The 21,661-nt window shown below is 46.2% G+C and overlaps 1 protein-coding gene and 1 pseudogene across 1 annotated transcript; one reads left to right on the top strand and one right to left on the bottom strand.

Moving 5' to 3' along the window:
• Positions 1 to 4,376: 4,376 nt before the first annotated feature.
• LOC133381652 (uncharacterized) lies at positions 4,377 to 20,562 on the bottom strand. Its single transcript, XM_061620999.1, has 6 exons — positions 20,468 to 20,562; positions 12,946 to 15,053; positions 11,997 to 12,123; positions 8,486 to 8,612; positions 7,914 to 8,006; positions 4,377 to 4,870 (listed from the first exon to the last, which is right to left on the bottom strand). The coding sequence occupies exons 2-4, from the start codon at positions 13,951 to 13,953 to the stop codon at positions 8,596 to 8,598; spliced, it is 1,152 nt and encodes a 383-aa protein (XP_061476983.1). The 5' UTR covers positions 13,954 to 15,053; positions 20,468 to 20,562; the 3' UTR covers positions 4,377 to 4,870; positions 7,914 to 8,006; positions 8,486 to 8,595.
• LOC133382469 (5S ribosomal RNA) lies at positions 6,398 to 6,516 on the top strand (annotated as a pseudogene).
• Positions 20,563 to 21,661: the final 1,099 nt, after the last annotated feature.

The following is a 21,661-nucleotide window of genomic DNA, read 5'->3' as shown; positions in this document are numbered from 1 at the left end:
GGGGAAGACATCTTGTCGGAGGTGGGGCCTCTGAGAGGCATGACTTTGCAGTTCTCACGGCTCAAGCTAGTTAATTAGGCCCAAGCAAGAACACCTGCTTATCAGTGGAGACTGGTATTCAAGGCCACGGGCCTAGGAAGGTTGGAGAGAATGTGACCGTTAGGCACGAAAACTCCAAAAGTATTTCATCATCAGAAAGCCCCAACTGGCTAATTAATTCCTGGCTTTTGCCAGGCATTTCCCCATAAGAATAGGATCCAGACCTTAGGTCTTTGTTCCCCACTATTCCCTACGGTTGCTGATGCTACCTATTTGGGGTTCCATCTTCCATCCGTTATCTAGGCTATACATCTCTGGGGAGATATGGAACCATGAAGTTATTTTGCTGTTTATCTCTTTGTAAGTACAGACTGGGCTGGACAGTTTTGTTTTGTGACTGTAACTGTTTTACCTAGCCCTCAGGGGTGTGGATTTCAAGGAACCATGTTGCTGCTGCTGTAATTGTTCACTTACATTTTATGTAATAGAGCTACTTCTTATTTACCAGTGTGTGTTCATTGCAGGAGGGGATTTGGCTCTGAATCCAGTATCTTCGCCAATTAACAATGGACTACTGTATATCTGGATATTTTGCCTAAGGCTCCATGACAAGGAGTGTAGTTTGACTCTTGTCTGTTGGAATCCTTGGCAGGTCTATTTCTGGCACTTTGGATTTTCCCTTGGCCCAGAGTGGATGACCAGATTAAGGGGAGGTGGCAGTCTATCTACCTTACAGGGTTGTTGTTGGTTTACTCAGCCCTAGCAAGGGGAGGCACGGGTTTGTACCTTGACAGGATCAATTACCCTGGGTTTAGGAATTGAGTCCTGGGACTGAACCAGGAGGGGTTCATGACAGAAGCTACTGACGTATTTTGGCCTGACCCTGTCTTGCCTACCAACTGGTAGGGCCTCAAATCACCTGAGTTTTCTACTAGAGCAGTGTTCTTCAACCTTGGGCCCTCAGATGTTGATAGACTACAACTCCCATCATCCCTGACTATTGACCATGCTGTCTGGTAATGATGGGAGTTGTAGTCAAACACTGAAGAACAGTGTATTAGAGGGGAGAAGTGGAGCTTTGTTTCTGTCTCCTGAGGTCTCCCCCCACTGGCTATTTCTCGACTTGGAATCTCTGAAAGTGCAGCTTGGGCTGCAGTTGGCAGGTCCAATTTGCATCTTCAAAGCTTCCCCTTCTCCCATAAGGGCTGCTGCACAAGGGAACAGCCATGTCATAACAAGGAATAACCAAAATGGGTCTCACAGCTGGGCTGTTGCTATTTCCTTCCACCTTCCCTCTATGCTTTTTCTCTGAGTGAACACACACTTGAACAATTGTGTGTGGGGGGCTTTTGGGGGGAAGAATTGCCTCCTTTTTTAAAAAAAAAAAATCCAACCTTGCATTTTTGGGGGTGTGAATCGCCTTTTTGTGTTTTGATGTTTTAAAAAATTTCCAACCTTGGAGACACTTCTCTCTCACTTGTAGGTGAAGCCATCTACAGTGATCGGCACGCACCCCCTGAACTTCACCATTGTAGGGAACAACAACATCCTTGGGGAAAATAAAGTCAGGTTGGACAAGGTTTTCATGAAGATTCCTTCTTCCATTTAATAGTAATGTGTGTCCCCCTGATGCAGGGGTGAGACTGTGCTGGGACCATCAAGGGACAAGCATTTCCACCTGCCTTGCCCCTCTCCTCTGCTCTTAGTGACATTTTTCTGGGGACTGTCCTTTTCCAGGAAGATGAATGCTTTTGGTCGTTAGCTATTGTTGCTTTTTAGAAATGATAAGATTTTGTTGGGTTGAATGTTTGAAAATTGTATTGTTTTTATTTGTATTTTTCTATTTGTGTATAAGCCACCTTAAACTGTAACATAACAGTACTCATCTGAAGGGTGTGGGAAAAGAGGGCCTCCCCAGGCCACGTATTGGTTGCACAGAGTTCTCAATTACAGGGAGAGTCTACACATAAACATCAAAGTCCCCTTAACAAACATGTCCCCCCACCTCCACATTGGAGGTAGGGTGCAACACCAGCATGGTGGGGATGGAGCAAGTGGATGTGGCCTTGCTCTACCCCTCCCTACCATCACAGTTGCTCAGAACTGAGGGGAACTCCTAATTGGTTAAAAGTGTTACCATAAACATGGGCTCCCTTTTGCCATCAAAGGAAAACAAGGCCTGCAAAGGCTACTCTGAGCTTCTTGTGACTGTTGGGGAGAGGGCTGGTCATGGCTATTATCGGGTTGCCAAACTCTCAACCTATGCTCTTCTGTGACTTCTAACAGCAGTTTCACCTCCAGCAATCAGCAGATGATAGCGATGATTAATCGATATCCCACCTTTCCGCCAAGGAACTCAAAGGGGCGTGCATGATTCTACCCCTCCCCTTCCATAAAAAGAATCAAATGATTTGGGTTTTTATGATTCAGAAATGAAATCAAATAAATTTCTGCACGGACATTGGGTTGGGTTGGACTAGGTGACCTTTTGAGATACCATTCAACCATCAAGACTGGAACAGACTACCCCTTAGCTCCAGGTTTTAAGCAGCTACTGCTGCTGACCAGCCTGCCAGCAGCTCCTTCCGGCTTCTTTTAAAGAAATATAGATTGCAGGGAGGCTGGAGCCCAAGAGAGCCCTCTGCTTAGATGGCCAAACAAGGATGGAGAGTGATCCTTGACAAAGAGAACGAAGAACATAAGAAGAGCCTGCTGGATCAGGCCAGGGGCCCATCCAGTCCAGCATCCTGTTCTCACAGTGGCCAACCAGGTGCCTGGGGGAAGCCCGCAAGCAGGACCCGAGTGCAAGAACACTCTCCCCTCCTGAGGCTTCCAGCAACTGGTTTTCAGAACCATGCTGCCTCTGACTAGGGTGGCAGAGCACAGCCATCATGGCAAGTAGCCATTGATAGCCCTGTCCTCCATGAATTTGTCTAATCTTCTTTTAAAGCCGTCCAAGCTGGTGGCCATTACTGCATCTTGTGGGAGCAAATTCCATAGTTTAACTATGCGCTGAGTAAAGAAGTACTTCCTTTTGTCTGTCCTGAATCTTCCAACATTCAGCTTCTTTGAATGTCCACGAGTTCTAGTATTATGAGAGAGGGAGAAGAACTTTTCTCTATCCACTTTCTCAATGCCATGCATAATTTTATACACTTCTATCATGTCTCCTCTGACCCGCCTTTTCTCTAAACTAAAAAGCCCCAAATGCTGCAACCTTTCCTCGTAAGGGAGTCGCTCCATCCCCTTGATCATTCTGGTTGCCCTCTTCTGAACCTCTTCCAACTCTAGAATATCCTTTTTGAGATGAGGCGACCAGAACTGTACACAGTATTCCAAATGCAGCCGCACCATAGATTTATACAACGGCATTATGATATCGGCTGTTTTATTTTCAATACCTTTCCTAATTATCGCTAGCATGGAATTTGCCTTTTTCACAGCTGCCGCACACTGGGTCGACATTTTCATCGTGCTGTCCACTACAACCCCGAGGTCTCTCTCCTGGTCGGTCACCGCCAGTTCAGACCCCATGAGCGTATATGTGAAATTAAGATTTTTTGCTCCAATATGCATAATTTTACACTTGTTTATATTGAATTGCATTTGCCATTTTTCCGCCCATTCACTCAGTTTGGAGAGGTCTTTTTGGAGCTCTTCGCAATCCCTTTTTGTTTTAACAACCCTGAACAATTTAGTGTCGTCAGCAAACTTGGCCACTTCACTGCTCACTCCTAATTCTAGGTCATTAATGAACAAGTTGAAAAGTACAGGTCCCAATACCGATCCTTGAGGGACTCCACTTTCTACAGCCCTCCATTGGGAGAACTGTCCGTTTATTCCTACTCTCTGCTTTCGGCTTCCTAACCAATGCCTTATCCGCAAGAGGACAAGAAGCAAGTCAACATCACATTGTTTAATACAACAAGATTGGACAAAGCTGACAGCACAGGGGAGATCTTTAAAAAAAGCCCCTGACACAAAACACACACACCCTCCAACGTATCTGAATCCTATGGCTTACAAAATACACCTTTTGGATGATAAACTGTGATTTATGACTGAAGATAGGATTGAAAATGTTTCTGCACTCTAGTTGTTTGTTCCTCCCCTGTGTGAATTCTCTAATGTCAGCTAATGTGCAAGCTGTATCAAGCATCTTTCCCTGTGTGAATTTTTTGATAAACCTTAAGACTTGATACATAGCTGAAACTCTTTCTGCACTTGGGGCATTTATACGGTTTCTTCCCTGTGTGACTTCTGTGGTGTAAGGTAAGATTTGAGCTGCACCGAAAGCTCTTTCCGCACTCAGAGCATTTGTAGGGCTTCTCCTCTGTGTGGATTTGCTGATGTCTTTTCAGGTGGGTGCTCCGAAAGAAGCTCTTTCCACAGTCTGAGCAGTTGTAGGGTTTCTCCCATGTGGATTCTTTGATGTCTTTTCAGGTGTGTGCTGTGTTTGAAGCTTTCTCCACACACTGAACATTTATAGGGATTCTTGCTTGTGTGGAATCTCTGATCTTCAGTAAGGTCAGAGCTGCGACTGAATTGCTTTTTGTTGTCCAAACTTTTACATGTCTTTTCCCTGCGTGAGTTCCTTGATGTTTAAGAAGGTTTATCTGACCTTTGAAACTCGTTCCACACACTGAGCATTTCAACAGTTTCTCCCCCTTCTGAATATCCCTCTTGTTTCCCTCATGATGTTCTGCTACTATTGGGATTTCATGGAAGCCAGCCTCTTCAGAAGCAAGGGATTTCTTCCTCTGCTTCTGAGTTTCTTTAGCATTCCTTCTTTGCCATTTGCCCTCTTTATTGCTCTCTCTTCGTTCATCACCTGTAAGAATCAGAAGAGAAATTCAATCACGGAGGAACAGATCTTCAAATCAGAGGACAAACTCTCGTTTAAGTCCTCACTAGAGTTGGCTGTGGATACCATGTCCAAGTGCCTGGAATCCATAAGTAGATGGATGGGAGGAATAGGCTGAAGCTGAACCCTGCTAAGACCGAGGTGTTGCTTGTGGGAGACAAGAGAAGATTAGGAGATATAGACCTGGTGTTTGATGGTGTAAGATTACCCCTGAAAGACCAGGTCTGCAGCCTTGGGGTCATTTTAGACTCCCAGCTGTCCATAGAGGCTCAGATTTCGGCAGTGAGCCGGGCGGCTTGGTACCAACTACATCTGATACGAAGGCTGCAACCCTACCTTCCTGTTCATCTGCTCCCACGGGTGATACATGCCCTGGTCTCCTCTCGCTTAGACTACTGTAATGCGCTCTACGTGGGGCTACCCTTGAAAACGGTCCGGAAATTACAATTGGTACAAAATGCGGTGGCACGACTGATTAAGAACAGCCGTCGTCGTGATCACATCACTCCGGTGTTAGTAGATCTACACTGGTTGCCAATTGTTTACCGGGCCCAATTCAAGGTGTTGGTCTTGACCTTTAAAGCCCTATACGGTCTCACCCCAGTTTATCTGAAGGAGTGCCTCCAGCATCACCAATTATGCCGCCTGACGAGATCAGCCACACAGGACCTCCTCTCGGTTCCACCAACTAAAACAGCAAGGTTGGTACGGACCAGAGAGACGGCATTTTCAGTTGTGCCCCCACCCTCTGGAATTCCCTCCCATTTGATCTTCGTCATGCCCCCTCCTTAATTGGTTTCCGCTGAGCCTTGAAGACCTGGCTATTCAGGCAGGCCTATGGGATTTCTGGGATGGGTTAGTTGTTATTAACTGGAAGAGTGGGTTAGATGATGATGGTCTTATCTATTTTATATTGTATTTTATTGTATTGGTGTACATCGCCTAGAGTGGCCGTTGGTTCAGCCAGATAGGCGACTCAGAAATAAAATTTTATTATTATTATTATAAACCCCAAGAACCTCCATAAGGTCACAGGTTCAATTCCTGGCATCTCCAGTGAAGGTGAACCGAAACAGTAAGACCTCCACCTGAATCCTGGAAGGGCCATTTCCACTCAAAGCACGTAATCCTGGACAGGCAGTGGAGGCTGGTCTATTTTGGTGCTGTCCCACTAATCCCAATCTGCCCACTGTAAGCTTGCAAAACTCAGCACAGAGGATGGGGACTTGGCTCTCCCTGTCAGTGGCTCTGGCTCCACTTACTACTGGGACTTCCTGCCTTCCGCCACACTACTCCCAATGGGGGCCAGCCATCACTGTGGGCAATGCGATTTACAAGACCCGCCTTTCAATAAGTCATGTCTCCTTAGTCCAAGACACAAACTAACCCCTTCCAAGCTGACAGAATCCCTCCTGCTGTTCTTGATCCGTTTCTCAGATAACCGTCTCGAGTTTCAAGTGGGTGACTTCTTCCTTTTTATGTAAAATATTTTATGCCTATGGTCATGCCACCCTGAACATGCCCGATCTCGTCTGATCTCAGAAGCTAAGCAGGGTCAGGCCCGGTTAGTACTTGGATGGGAGACAGCCTGGGAACACCGGGTGCCGTAGGCTTAGAGGAAGGCAATGGTCAACCACCTCTGGATACCTCTTACTATGAAAACCCTACAAACACATCCAAAAAAGATTCACAGGGTCGCCATAAGTCATAATTGACTTGAAGGCATACAAGAACAAACGTGCACAAAAATGAATATATTGGTGAAAATAACAGAAAAATGTATTACGCGAGAAGAAATTACTTGCAAAAATATGTACATTAGTCAAAAATGCCTACGAAAATGTGTCTACTAGGAGAAATTAGCACTGAAATGCTGGAAAATTTTCATGAAGATCTTTTTTAAGAAATAGAAAATTGCTGCAAGAATGTGGAGAATTGATTTTCAGACTGGAAGAATGAGAAATATCTTTCCATCCCTGTGACATGAACAAAAGACATTATTTTAGAAGATTTAGAAGATGTTGTAGGCCAACATCTGGGAGTCTGTTGTTTTCCTCTCTTTCATATTTCTTTTTTTAAAAGGCAATTTATAGATTAGACCCAATGTGTAGTCAGTAGAACCTGGCTCACTCCCCGTCACCAAACTGCATATCACTCTGTATCACATTTTTATTCACTGAGCCAAAGCTACCTCCACATTGAGCCTGTTCCTGGGAAGTTAGCCTGTGGTCACGTTTCAACCGGTTCGAGTGCATTACACCCTGAAGCTAGATGTAAAGAGACCGCATCGTGGAACAGATGGAGGTGAAGAGACGGAAATTGTCTTTCACTATGTGATAAGCTTGAATGATCTGACCTTTGTTTCAGCTGCAAGGGTTGAAATTGCAAGGAAGAATGTCCAGGGAAGAAGGATCTTAGAAATCAGACCAGCGCCACTGGGCATAGATGAGACTAGGCCAGATGACTCAGAGACAAAACTGATAATATGGTAGCCCTGGGCTTAGAGAAGGGCAATGGCAAACCACCTCTGAATACCTCTTACTATGAAAACCCTATGAATATATCCAAAAAAGATTCATAGGGTCACTGTAAGTCATAATCGACTTGAAGGCATATAACAACCACCAAAATATTTTACACCACCCTTCCTTAAAAAGTTTTCAAGGCAGCGGACAACCTATACAAAAAGAAAGTGCAGAACACTGCAGCCAAGTGTTGTAAAACTATCACTAAAATTAAATGGGCCTGAACAGAATGCATTTTTAAATTCCATGATAATTCTGGCTGCATAAACATGAGCACCTTGTAGACAAGTTAAGTTTTTACAGTTTTATTTTTTAAATAATATGAACTGATAAGAGTTGCAGACGCATCTCTTTCAGAAGGGAATTTCATAGCACAGGAGCCACCACTGAAAAAGGCTTTGCTGCCATCTAGTGCTAAGGTAGGCATGTGACTCCTGCCTCTGAAGCTGATCTTAGTCAATAATCTGCTGCCCCGAAGCACCTACCTGCTGTTTTCTCCCCTTCTACTGAGCCCTTCAGAAACGGCTCCTCCCCTCCTCCATGCCAGGAGATGAAATCAGATCTAGGAACTGGAAATCCTTTTTCAAGAGGAAAGAAACAGAGAAATCACTTCTGGCATTCCCGATGATAAGAAACATTATAGGGCAGCAGTGGGAAACCTCAGGCGCAGTGGCTACATGTGACCCTCCAAGCCTGTTTATCTGGCCATTAGGGGTCCCAGTAGGCCGCCTCCCTCACTGGTCCTCCTTGAGTTTCCAGAGTGGTTTAACAATCATCTTCCCAAGGGTATCTGAGAAACAGAGCTCTTTCAAGGGAATAGTGGTCTCCTAACAACTCTCAGCACCCTGCAAACTGCAGCTCCCAGAATTCTTTGGGGGAAACCATGTCTGTTTACAAATGGTCTGATATGGCTTTAATGCATAGTGCACATGGAGCCAGGGTTCCAGCTACTGTCGTCCTCAGTGACATTCCTGCAATGCACCGATGCATGCAAAGAACTGCAGCTATTTCTGCTTTCAGGATCTGTCAGGCAAGGCAAAGAGGGATCCTTGCTTACCCAGAGAGGCCAGATTCCCATAGTTCTCCTCCATGACGTCCCTGTGTAGGGCCCTCTGGCCCGGGTCAAGCAGAGCCCACTCCTTCTCCGTAAAATGCACAGCCACCTCCTCAAAGGATGTCAGAGCCTGAAAGGAGGAGGACACTCTTTTAGGGCCCTGCCCATCTCCCAGGGACTGAAAGAGGCCTGCCTGCCTCCCCAAGGATCCCATCACCCAGTGCGCAAAAGCCATTTTCAGTCCAGCACAAAGAGAAGGAGGCCGAGAAGGAGCCCCCAGGGTCATCTCACCATCTCTAAGCAACATTCCGTATCCTGAGGGGAAGACAGACGTTTTACCTTCATAAGCTTTTTGCATTTTCGTTACACGAGTGGAACTCCATCATGGGGAAGGGCTGTGGCTCAGTGGAAGAGTGTCCACCTTGCACGCAAAAGGTCCCAGGTTCAATCCCCAGCATCTACAGATGAGGCTCCTCATCTGAAACCCTGGAGAGCCTCTGCCAGTCAGTGCTGACAATACAGAGCTAGAAGGGCAAACGGTCAGACTCTTTATATGGGAGATTCCTATGTTCCTCTTCAACCTTTATTTGGAACCATGAGAACTAGAATCGTACTTTATTTTTAGGGGAGAGACCACAGCTCTATGGCAGAGGGCCAGCTTGGCATGCAGAAGGTTCCAGGTTCAATCCCCAGTGGCATTTCCAGGTAGGGCTGGAAAGACTCCCTGCCTGGAACCCAGAAGAGCTGCTGCCAGTCAGTGTAGACAGTACTGAGCTAGATGGACAGATGTCCTGAAGCTGTGTAAAGCAGCTTTCTGTGTTTCTGATCTTTCTCTGCATAGTTTTTGGTTCTATTCATGTGTTGTCTTAACCTACAGGAACAAAATTCCTTTTTAAATTTTAAAGGGAGACTAGACCAGCATTTCCCAACTAGTGGGCCACCGGATGTTGTTGGACCACAATTTCCATCTTTCCTGACCATTGGCAATGCTGGCTGAGGCTGATGGGAGTTGTGATCCAACAACATCTGGTGGCCCATGTGATGTCCCTGTATATAGATATTACTGTAAATATGGTAAGTGCAGGTTTATTAAAGTATACAGGGTAAGTGGATTGAGTGAGAGGGGGGAGTACATGGGCTAGAATGCTGGAGAATGCTGTATGATGATTGGCTGAGCGTTTGAGTGGCTGAAGGTATAAATGAGGATGACGCCAATATTCAAAAAGGGATCCAGAGGGGATCCCGGAAATTACAGGCCAGTTAGCTTAACTTCTGTCCCTGGAAAACTGGTAGAAAGTATTATTAAAGCTAGATTAACTAAGCACATAGAAGAACAAGCTTTGCTGAAGCAGAGCCAGCATGGCTTCTGCAAGGGAAAGTCCTGTCTCAGTAACTTATTAGAATTCTTTGAGAGTGTCAACAAGCATATAGATAGAGGTGATCCAGTGGACATAGTGTACTTAGACTTTCAAAAAGCGTTTGACAAGGTACCTCACCAAAGACTTCTGAGGAAGCTTAGCAGTCATGGAATAAGAGGAGAGGTCCTCTTGTGGATAAGGAATTGGTTAAGAAGCAAAAAGCAGAGAGTAGGAATAAACGGACAGTTCTCCCAATGGAGGGCTGTAGAAAGTGGAGTCCCTCAAGGATCGGTATTGGGACCTGTACTTTTCAACTTGTTCATTAATGACCTAGAATTAGGAGTGAGCAGTGAAGTGGCCAAGTTTGCTGATGACACTAAATTGTTCAGGGTTGTTAAAACAAAAAGGGATTGCAAGAGCTCCAAAAAGACCTCTCCAAACTGAGTGAATGGGCGGAAAAATAGCAAATGCAATTCAATATAAAGAAGTGTAAAATTATGCATATTGGAGCAAAAAATCTTAATTTCACATATACGCTCATGGGGTCTGAACTGGCGGTGACCGACCAGGAGAGAGACCTCAGGGTTGTAGTGGACAGCATGATGGAAATGTCGACCCGTGTGCGGCAGCTGTGAAAATGGCAAATTCCATCCTAGCAATAATTAGGAAAGGTATTGAAAATAAAACAGCCAATATCATAATGCCGTTGTATAAATCTATGGTGCGGCCGCATTTGGAATACTGTGTACAGTTCTGGTCACCTCATCTCAAAAAGGATATTATAGAGTTGGAAAAGGTTCAGAAGAGGGCAACCAGAATGATCAAGGGGATGGAGCGACTCCCTTACGAGGAAAGGTTGCAGCATTTGGGGCTTTTTAGTTTAGAGAAAAGGCGGGTCAGAGGAGACATGATAGAAGTGTATAAAATTATGCATGGCATTGAGAAAGTGGATAGAGAAAAGTTCTTCTCCCTCTCTCATAATACTAGAACTCATGGACATTCAAAGAAGCTGAAGGTTGGAAGATTCAGGACAGACAAAAGGAAGTATTTCTTTACTCAGTGCATAGTTAAACTATGGAATTTGCTCCCACAAGATGCAGTAATGGCCACCAGCTTGGATGGCTTTAAAAGAAGATTAGACAAATTCATGGAGGACAGGGCTATCAATGGCTACTAGCCATGATGGTTGTGCTGTACCACCCTAGTCAGAGGCAGCATGCTTCTGAAAACCAGTTGCCGGAAGCCTCAGGAGGGGAGAGTGTTCTTGCACTCGGGTCCTGCTTGCGGGCTTCCCCCAGGCATCTGGTTGGCCACTGTGAGAACAGGATGCTGGACTAGATGGGCCACTGGCCTGATCCAGCAGACTCTTCTTATGTTCTTATGCTCTTATGACAGTTGAGAGTTGGTGGTTGGTTGTAGTAGAGTTTGGGAGTTCTGAGGGTCGGTTGTTGTGGGTTGGAGTTGGTTGTGGGTTGGATTGTATTAGGCTGGTATTGAGGCAGATTATATATGACTAGAAACATAAAGAGTAACACAATATATGAAACCATACGCTTGTTAAATATACCTTAAATAATCTTATTATTTCCTGGTGTTTATAAATAAATATTTTCTTGGTTTACCAAAAGCCTGATCCTTGGCTGGGGCTTTCACAGACCATAAGGGTGGGCAGGGCATATACCAAGGTTGGGAACAGTATCAATGGTGGCAGCAGTGAAGAGATAGTGCATCATCAAGTATCCAGAGCAACCAGGGGCTTTATTCTTTATAGGCACAAAGATACAGGGGGGGTGTGGCCTGCAAGTGCACCCAGGCACAAAGTAACAATAAGCCAGAAGGAGACTAAGGCAAAGTCCCAAGGCAATAGTGTGAAATAGGGAGTGGCTGATGGTGCTGCCTAGCAGTGGGATCTTGCAAGATCTGTGCTAGAGCCGGTGAGAGAACAAATAAAAACCAGGATCCTGACTGGAGGGACCTGACAGGTGGTGGCAGCAGGAGGGATCCTGACAGCCCACTAGTTGGGAAAGGCTGGACTAGACAGACATTTCTCCATCCAACAAAGGTTCCTGAAAGGAAACACTAATGCAACCCAAAAATTCAAGGCATATTCAAGAGAGGGGGACCATGTTTGGAATATGCCCCATTATAGTCTTTACCCAAAGCGGCGACAGCCCCGTCACCCTCCTGCACGATCCTCCTGAAGAGCGGCCTCTTTGTAGGGTCTGGTGGAGCATCCTCTAATGCTGGGAAATCTGTGGCTGCTTTGGAAAACCTCCCCTTTGCCTGAAAAAGGAGAGAGGAACCCATGCAAGGGAAGGGGGAAAGAGATATTAGGAAGGGAAAGAATTAGGGCAGGCAAAGGCTAAGGGCAACCTTAAATCAAGTCAAAGAATCACATATTAAATCAAAATTCGTTTCTCAGTCACCTTGGAACTTGTGTCTCCTTTTAGCCATACTGAACCTTCCAAGCCGTGCAACTCACTCATGGCCACATATTTGGCCACGAGCACTTAAAAAGATCTGTGGACTGGGGCAGATAATTCAGCCTCCTGGCATTAGAGGAGGACCAGAACAGGGCATCTCAGAGTCCCTCCTAAAACCAACTGCGAAGAGAGAGAGAAGTGCCCAGATGTTTTCTGGTGCTATGCAGCTCTTGCTCCAGGAAACTTTGGCCCTCCAGATGTTGCTGAACGACAGCAACCATCAGCCCCAGCAAGCATGGCCAATGGAAATGGGAACTGCAGTTTAGCAACATCTGGGGGGGGGAAAGGTTTTCTCACACCTGTCCTACTGTTAGAAGAGCCATTCTGTTGCCCACAATTGCTACTCCTTTATTGCTGGGAGAAAAGCACATCTCATTGAAGAGAAATCCCCTCCCTTCTCTGGAAGATCACAAGCCCCTTTAAGTGTCTAGTGATCCTCCAAGGATGGCCTGCTCCACACATTCAGAGCTACTATCCTGCTAGGGTGGAAAGGGATTGGGCAATCCATTTTTTTGGATGACATTAAGAAAAAAGATTGGTGGAGGGTGGGGGAGATATTTAAGATACCCCTCCATAGATTCTCAGGGTTTTGGAATGAGACCACGACAAAATGCTCTCTCACCTGACCCTCCTCCTCCACTCGGCTCAGGAGAAAACCTTCTGCCAGGGCCACCGCCTGGGAACTGGTCACTGGCCCACATTCCCTGACCCAGCTCCCTAGCTCTGGGGGTAGGACAGTCAGGAACTGCTCCAGAATCATCAGGTCCAGGATCTGACTCGTCGTGTGCCTTTCTGGTTTCAGCCATTTATGGCAAAGATGGTGCAGTCGATTGCAAGCTCCTCGGGGCCCATCGGCCTCCTGGTAGCAGAACTGCCTGAAGCGCTGATGCTGTTCATCCAGTCTGCTGTTGTCCTCACCCGGCGTCTCCTCCATCATTCTCCTCCAAAATTCTACACTGCCCCCAGCCTGGGTGGCGCAAGGAGCTTCTCCTGCTCTCTTCCCTGCTTCAGGTGCTACCGAGCCTCGCTCTTCCATCTTGTTTGCAATTCTTTTCTGCCAAGGATGGAAGGATGGTGGTGTTCTTTTGCTTTCAGCCTTGTCTTCTCTGTGCCACCTCATCAAGTGACCGCACATCGCAGTGGTTTCTACCTTTTGGCAGCCATCAGGATTCCCAAGACTAATAGCTCGACAACACAGATTACAACAAACCACAAATTTGCTCTTAGGATCCACAGTGAAGTACTTCCACACAAAAGACACTTTCCGACTTTTTGACAGCGGTTCCATGTTGGCAGCAACCTTTGGCTCAAAGAATGTGGAGGAGGAGGAACTGACTAGGGAGTGTGGCCTTTTGGAGCGGGACAATCCTTCCCCAGGTAGCGACAGCGCTCCTCTTTCTGTACAATTCTCCATTTCCAGCACAGGGTTGCCATCCCCTGAGCCAAAATGTTCATAAGTCTTTGGCAAAGCGAATGGCACTGGCTGTTCCGTTGCACAGGTGAGTGAAGCGGACCAGGATTCAGAAGCGGCTGACACAGACCGCGTCCGTGGCTTGGAGGCTGTTGTTTTGCCGCTTCCTGCTGCCTTGTCAATGACATCTCTGTGCCTCCTCATCAGGTGACTGTACATTGCGGTGGTTCCCACCTGCTGACAACCATCAGGCTAACATTTCGGTAGCACAGATTGCAACAAACCACAAATTTGCTCTTAGGATCCACGGTGAAGTACTTCTGCACAACAGACACTTTTTCAGATTTTGCCAGTGGTTTCGTATCGGTAGGAACCTTCGGCACAAAGGAGGTGGAGGAGGAGGGAATGAATTGGGATTGTGGCCTTTTGGAGCCAGAAGCTCTTTCTTCCCCACGTTTGTCAGCCATTAGCAACAGTGTCTCTTTCACTGTATGGTCCTCCAGTGCCCACACAATGTTGCCATCCCCTAGCTTGAAATGCTCATAGGTCTTCGGCAAAATGAGTTGCATTGGTTGGTCTATTGCACAGGGGAGCAGAGTGGAGAGAGATTCAGGAGGTCGTGACACAGACCGCTTCAGAGGCTTGGAGGTGGCCATTTTGCTGCTTCCTGCTGCCTTGTCAATGACATCTCTGTGCCTCCTCATCAGGTGACTGTGCATTGCGGTGGTTCCCACCTGCTGACAACCATCGGGCTTCCCAAAAACAGCTCGGCAGCACAGATTGCAACAAACCACAAATTTGTTCTTAGGATCCACCGTGAAGTACTTCCACACAAAAGATGTCCTTGCCCTTTTTGCTGATGGCTCCATATTCGTGGTGACCTCTGGCTGAAAGGATGTGGAGGAGGCGGCGGAAAAGGACTGAGTTATTCTTTTGGAAGTATCCACTGGAGGTTTTAGGATGCGTCTGATTCTACGTGACTTTGAGACCCGACACGGAGTGTTGTTCATGGGAACTCGATTGTGATGCCCTTCTGTTTGCTTTCTGAGTGGTGAGTTTGCCATGTTGGAATCAGAACTGCCCTCCTCTTCCTCCCCGCTGTTCTCCAACACCAGCATCAATTTCTCATCCTCCAACTCGAATAGAGCCTCTTGGGGATCCTCTAGAGGCAATTCTTCCGTCCAGTCTTGGGAACTGCTTGGCGCCTTTTTTACACTGAACTTTCGTCCCAAGTAGTCCTTTTCATTTGTTGTCTCCATTTTATCCTGCTGGTTGCCCATCATGTAAGTGGCGACAACTGTGTAGCAGCCCAGACACGTCTAGTTGGGGGCGAGAGAATTGCAGAATCAATCTCTGTTTGCACATGGGGAAAAAATGGAAATGGACTGCCTTCAAGTCAATCCTGATTATGGCTACCCTATGAACAGGGTTTTCATGGTTAGCGGTATTCAGAGGGGGTTTCCCATTGCCTCCCTCTGAGGTTAGTCCTCCCCAGCTGGCTAGGGCCTGCTCAGCTTGCCACAGCTGCACAAGCCGGCCCCTTCCTTGTCCACAACAGCCAGCTGGGGGGCAAGTGGGCTCCTTGGGACTATGCATTTTGCCCATGGCTGCACAGGTGGCCGGGCACACAATCCCTGAGCCACTCACTGTGGGGGTAATCTTTAGCTGGCCCTTTACACCTAGAAGACACGAGTGGGGATTTGAACTCACAGACTCTGGACTCCCAGGCAGGCTCTCCTCCCCACTGTGCAAAACGTGGGGTTAAATGGAAAGGAACAGAGTCTAGACGAGTCTATATGAGCCAAAAGGTGCAGAATGAGAACTGTTTGTTTGGGAAGGGAAATCATTAGTTGTTTTTATTTTCAAGCCATCCCCTCCAAAAAATATGGACCCTCCCCCAAAATGAATCCATACTGAGGCTGCTTGATAACAAACAGAGCAATCCAAGCTATAGGAAGCCAGTGTAATTTACACCAGCGTAAATGATGCCGGTGTAACTTACCCCTATTCCAAATTCCACTCTGGAGCAGAGGCAAATGCCAGCTGAGCTCCTGTGAGCCTGGCAGAGGGAAAACAAGCCTTTGACTCACACCAACCTTTCGGCCAGTGTGACTCCCACTGGGATTGCTAGGTCATGTAACCAAGTTGATTGGAATCTGGTATACGGGTAAGCACCCCCCTTGCTCCATGCCATCCCCGCCACTCCCCAAGAACACACCTTTTTTGGGATTTACCCCAGCCTTGGCTGAGCTCTGGCTGAACCAGGATGGGAGACTTCAGCCGGCATAGCCCTGACTGAGTCCAAGACATCCAACTCAGCCAGAGATCCATCAATTCCAAGCTCCACTCATCCCAGCAGATCTTGGGTTTGGATTGCTCCCTTAGTGATAAGAGATACTTTGTACTTTCTCAGAGGTATGCATATCTCTATTTTTTTAACCTAACCTGACCCAGGGAAAGGGAAATAGCATTCAAAACTTTTCTTGAAGGATAGCAAAGACAGTAAGGATAGTAATTCAACTCAGAGCTTATTCATCGTATTACTTAACGCACAGACAGCTGTCCCAAATCTACAAAAAGACTGCTCAGGAAAAAGGGAGAGCCACTCATGATTTTTTTTAATGCTGTTGCAGTCTGTCCACCATCCAGATCCAAAGCACCTCTGTTGTAGGGTGGCTACCCCACAGCCCAGTGGGCTGTAAGTGGCCACCCCAAGCAATTTCTGGTGGCTCTTGAAGCCCAACTCCACCCAACAATTTGGCTTTAAGAAATGTATTGATACTGGCAGAGCTTGGAAAAGTTACTTTTTTGAACTACAACTCCCATCAGCCCCAGCCAGCATGGCCACTGGATTGGGCTGATGGGAGTTGTAGTTCAAAAAAGTAACTTTTCCAAGCTCTGGATACTGGCCACATTCACACCATACACTTTTTTAGGGTTGCCATATTCTGGTTCCACAAATCTGGGCAAGCTAATTTGCATATTATGCAAATGATTTACTAATTGTGCAAATTAAGCATATTAATGGTTGTACTGTCCAGCTTTGTTCTTGTGCCTAGTAATTACCACCCAAAATCGGAGGAGGAATTTTTTTAAAAAAAGAAACCTTTACATTTTCAGCCTTAAATGCCTTAGTTTCCAACACTATGGAATATTCATTTATTAAAATAATTTAGATCCTGCCCTTCTACTGTTAAAAACAGGGCTCAGGGCAGCTTACAAACATAATAAAAACAATTAAAATATGCAATCTATATGAAAACATAATAAAATACAAAATAGAAACAAACATAAACAGAAAACATACAGCAACATAAAAATCCAGCATGAAACAAAAAGCCAGCAAAGCATTAATTAAAAGCAATATTGTGAGCAAGAGGTTGCCTGTACCAACAATTAGGAAATGTGAAATAAACACACCACTACAACTTAATATTATCAGTTCAGTCAACCTTCTTATTTAAAGAGAGTAGTGTCTGAGCATGTGAGAAGTGTCTTAAGTATGCTGATTCTCAAACACTAGATAGTGGAAACACAGCCTTCTATCATAAAGGCTGGAACTTGATGGAGACTTGCCACCACTGTTTTAAAAAAATAAAATAAAAAATGCAGGAAATTCTAGAGACCTGGCAAGCTGTGCAAGCATTAGACAGGGCAGCTGTTCCATTCCGATTGGTCTTAAGGGGGGGAAGCCATTCCTACTGGTCCCCCCACTTCATTGAATATATACACACAGAATGTGGCAGAAAACTGCCTCCACATTTTGCCTTGTATCTCTGGATCCACAAGGGCTAGAGACTTGCTTTTTAAATAAAATGAAAGCTGGGAATCCAGGCCACCTAATGGGCTAAGCAGGCACCAGGTAGAATGGCTAGAATCCGAGTAAAATCTGGCTAACCGGGCAATACAGCAACCCTACAGTTATTCCACTTTGAACAGTCATGGCTTCCCCTAAAGAATCCTGGGAAATGTAGCTTGTTAACAGGATTATTTGGGGGAAGCCATGCCAGTTTAAAGTGGAATAAATACTTGGTGTGAAAGTGGCCACTATATGTTGCATTCAGCTAAGTCCTACTCAGAGTACACCCATTGAAATTGAACCCAAGAGAGTCATAGCCATTAATTTCAGTGGCTCTACTCTGAGGAGGGTGAGCATTGGCCACAACTCTTAACTGGCAAAGTGGCTACAGCACTGGGCTAGGACCTGGGAGACTAGGGTTCAAATCCCCACTCAGCCATGAAAGTGACTGGATGCGTCTCAGCCTAACCTACCTCACAGGGCTGTTTTGAGGATTGAAGGGGGAGAGCCATTTGAGCTCTTTGGAGGAAATAATATAAATGTAATAACAAATGGGTGGCTAAACCACCTGCGTAGTTTGCTTTGGAAGGCTATTAGACCAACAATTTCTCCCCAGGACAGCAAAATGGGACCTCCATGGCCAGAAGCACTATATCTCTGTATATCAGATAAGTACAACAGGAAAGCCCAGCTGGTCCCCTTTCATTTCTCTGTGTCCAGAGTCACCATCCCAGTGCCCACAGGCACCATGAAGACTCCTTTGGTCCCCACCCCACCCCTACAATGAACCATAACCCCCAGATTCCCAGCTTTCATTAAAATAAAAAAGCAAGACACACGTCAAAATGTACCATTCTTCTCAGTTTGTGTGGTAAATCACCCTACTCCTCCACCCTTTGCATGTTTTACTTCTCCCCAACCCAGGAAGTGTTAGCCCCTGTAAAAAACCCATGAGGGAGAGAAGCATTTAGGAGAGAGGGGGGGAAATGTATCTGTGCATGTATGTGTGGTCTACAAGGGGGAGAGGTATGTGTGTGAGAGAGAGGGGGGCGAGAGATGACCTTGGGAAGAGAGAATGCCATGCCCCCATGGAGGCCATTTTGTGATTGGCACGCACAACCCTTTCGCAACATTCAAAACGCACCCTCTGGTTCAAAAAGGTTGGCGGCCCCTGCTCTATGCACACCTGTGGAAGCAGAAGAGGCCACATCCACACCAAGTATTTATTCTACTTTAAACCGTCATGGCTTCCCCCAAAGAATCCTGGGAAGTGTAGTTAGTGAAGGTGCTGAGAGTTGCTAGGAGACGCCCTTTCCCCCTCACAGAGCTCCAGTTCCGGAAGAAGGGCTGACTGTTAAACCACTCTGGCCACTGGAGCTCTGTCAGGGGAATAGGAGTCTCCTAATAACACTTCAGCAGCCTTCATAAACTACACTTCCCAGTCTCCATCTATGTTGCAATTGCTTTTTAATATGTTCTTAAACCTTCTTTTTAAAAATGTTTTCAATCTTTGAATATGTTTTGAAAGCTTTTTTTAAGAAATGTTTTGAAGATGTTTTTGTTTTAATGTGTTTTAAAGTTTGTTTTTATGATGTTTTAATGTTTTTAGTGCTTTTGTTTGCCGCCCAGGCGGGATATGTCAAATAGTAAAATAAATAAATAAATAAAAACTGTACTGGTTTTAACCATACTTGGCACAATGGCTCCTGAGATTAAGGAGCAAGTTTTCACCTCTTTGAATACAGTTGGGCTAGAGATACAAAGGCTCACAACCCCACAGAGAGAGAGAGAGAGAGAGAAATGGGGGGGGGACATTCTGGGGGTTTTTTTTCATTTTTTTCAGACCATGGTATTCCCGATCTCTATGTACGGATGTGAAAACTGGACAGTGAAAAAAGTGGATAAGAGAAAATCAACTCCTTTGAAATGTGGTGTTGGAGGAGAGCTTTGTGCATACCATGGACCACAAAAAAGACAAATAACTGGGTGTTAGAATAAATTAAACCAGAACTGTCACTGGAAGCTAAAATGATGAAACTGAGGTTATCATACTTTGGACACATCATGAGAAGACATGATTCACTGGAAAAGACAATAATGCTAGGAAAAACAGAAGGGAGTAGAAAAAGAGGAAGGCCAAACAAGAGATGGATTGATTCCATAAAGGATGCCACAGACCTGAATTTACAAGATCTGAACAGGGTGGTTTACAACATATGCTATTGGAGGTCGCCGATTCATAGGGTCACCATAAATTGTAATCTACTTGAAGGCACATAACAAACAACATCATAATATAATATAATATATATAATTTACCACACTACATAAGGCTCCAAAGCAATTTACAAACAGAGTAAAAGCACAATGTGGTATTCAATGTTAGTCCTACTCAGAGTAGACCCACTGAAGTGAATAAATATGACTAAAATGATCCTCACGCCCACAATCCATCACCCCAGAAGAGGTGTCTCTAGCTCAGGCAAAAAAGTTTCCAGCGACTCCCGCCCCCCTGCGTTAATTTCCAAAACTTGTCCTCTGATCTTTTAAAAACCATCTGCCCTCGCGCGGCGAGGAAGCGATCACTCCTCTACACGTGCTTCGTCGGGAGCAAATCTTCCCGTCCGCGGGCTTTTCTCACGCCCGCCCCGTCTCTTTTAGCCTCTGCCAAGGGGTCGTTGCCCTCCCCCCAGATGTTTGGGACTCCAACACCCAAAGCCCCCGGCGCGCGGGGCACGTGGAGGTGGCGTGGGGGGGGAGTGCTTTGCAGTTACTTTAAAAATCGCCTGCGCAGTTCACGGCGCCCCCACCCCCGCCAAACATACCTACTGTTGTTGTTTTGGAAGGCACGATTTTATTTTATTTTTAAAATAAATACTGTTTAAATAAATACTGTTTAAATAAATACTTTTAAAGTAAATGTTAAAACAATACCTGGCCCCACCGCAGCGCCTTTGGCTGAGGATGCTTCTCGGGGCTCCTGGGAAGGAAATGCGGCTTGCAACCAGGCGGGAATGCTCAGCGAATCAGGATCCTGACGGCGAAGCGGGGAAAAGGAAAAATAAAGGAGGTGGGCTCTTTGCAGACCGAGAAGCGGCTTGGAGGGCGTCGGGGGCGGAGTCAGGGAAGCAGGGGGCGGAGTCAGATGGCGTGCCAACTATCTCCAAAGGACCCCAGGGAAGAGATCTCTACTACCCTCTCCTCCTCAGTACCTAGTACGGGGAAGTGAAACAACCCAGGTGGATTTCAAGTATAGCACAGTGGGGAGGAGAGCCTGGCTGGGAGTCCAGAGTCTGCGAGTTCAAATCCCCGCTCATGTCTCCTGAGTGTCAAGGGCCAGCTAAAGATCACCCCACAGGGAGTGGCTCAAGGGTTACGTGCCCTGCCACCTGGGCAGCCGTGGGCAAGCGGCATAGTGCCGAGGAGCCCAGTTGCCCCCCAGCTGGCAGTTGCGGACAAGGAAGGGGCTGGCTTGTGCAGCTGTGGCAAGCTGAGCAGGCCCTAGCCAGCTGGGGAGGACTAGCCTCAGAGGGAGGCAATGGGAAACCCCCTCTGAATACCACTTACCATGAATAAGGTATTCATAGGGTCTCCATAAGTCGGGATCGACTTGAAGGCTGTCCATTTGTATAGATTTGTATGTTTATAATTTATTAATTACATTCAAGGGTGTAGTCTTCCAGGGTCTCATGGGGTCTTAGACCCCATACTTTTTTGGCAGCAGGGTCCCAGCATGGTTCCAATATCTCCTGCATCCTGCAAGCCGATCAGCGTGAAAGGGGAGTGTTAGCCACTAAGAAGAGTCTTCTCACATGCTTCCTTGTCCTTTTCTGCTGATTGGAGCCAATCGGAGTGAAAGGAGGTGAGTCAGCCACAGAGAAGACTTTTCTCAGCAGCTAACACTCTTCCCTTTCATGCCAAATAGCTCCTAGAGATGTTGCGTGAGAAGGCGTTAACAAGGATCTCATTCTCAAACAAGCAGCAAAAAAGGAGCCGGAGGAGATGTCTGTGACTATCATGAAGAGACCCTGCACTTCTGAATTTGCCACTACACTACTGATTACATTTACATTCAAGGAGCTCAAGGTGGCGCACATGGTTCTCCTCCATCTCTGTTCAGTCCGCACA

The sequence above is a fragment of the Rhineura floridana genome, chromosome 3 (assembly GCF_030035675.1).
Source record: "Rhineura floridana isolate rRhiFlo1 chromosome 3, rRhiFlo1.hap2, whole genome shotgun sequence".
NCBI classification, from domain to species: Eukaryota; Metazoa; Chordata; class Lepidosauria; order Squamata; family Rhineuridae; genus Rhineura; species Rhineura floridana.
Note: the sequence above shows the minus strand (reverse complement) of the source record. Positions and strands in the feature narration are given on the sequence as shown.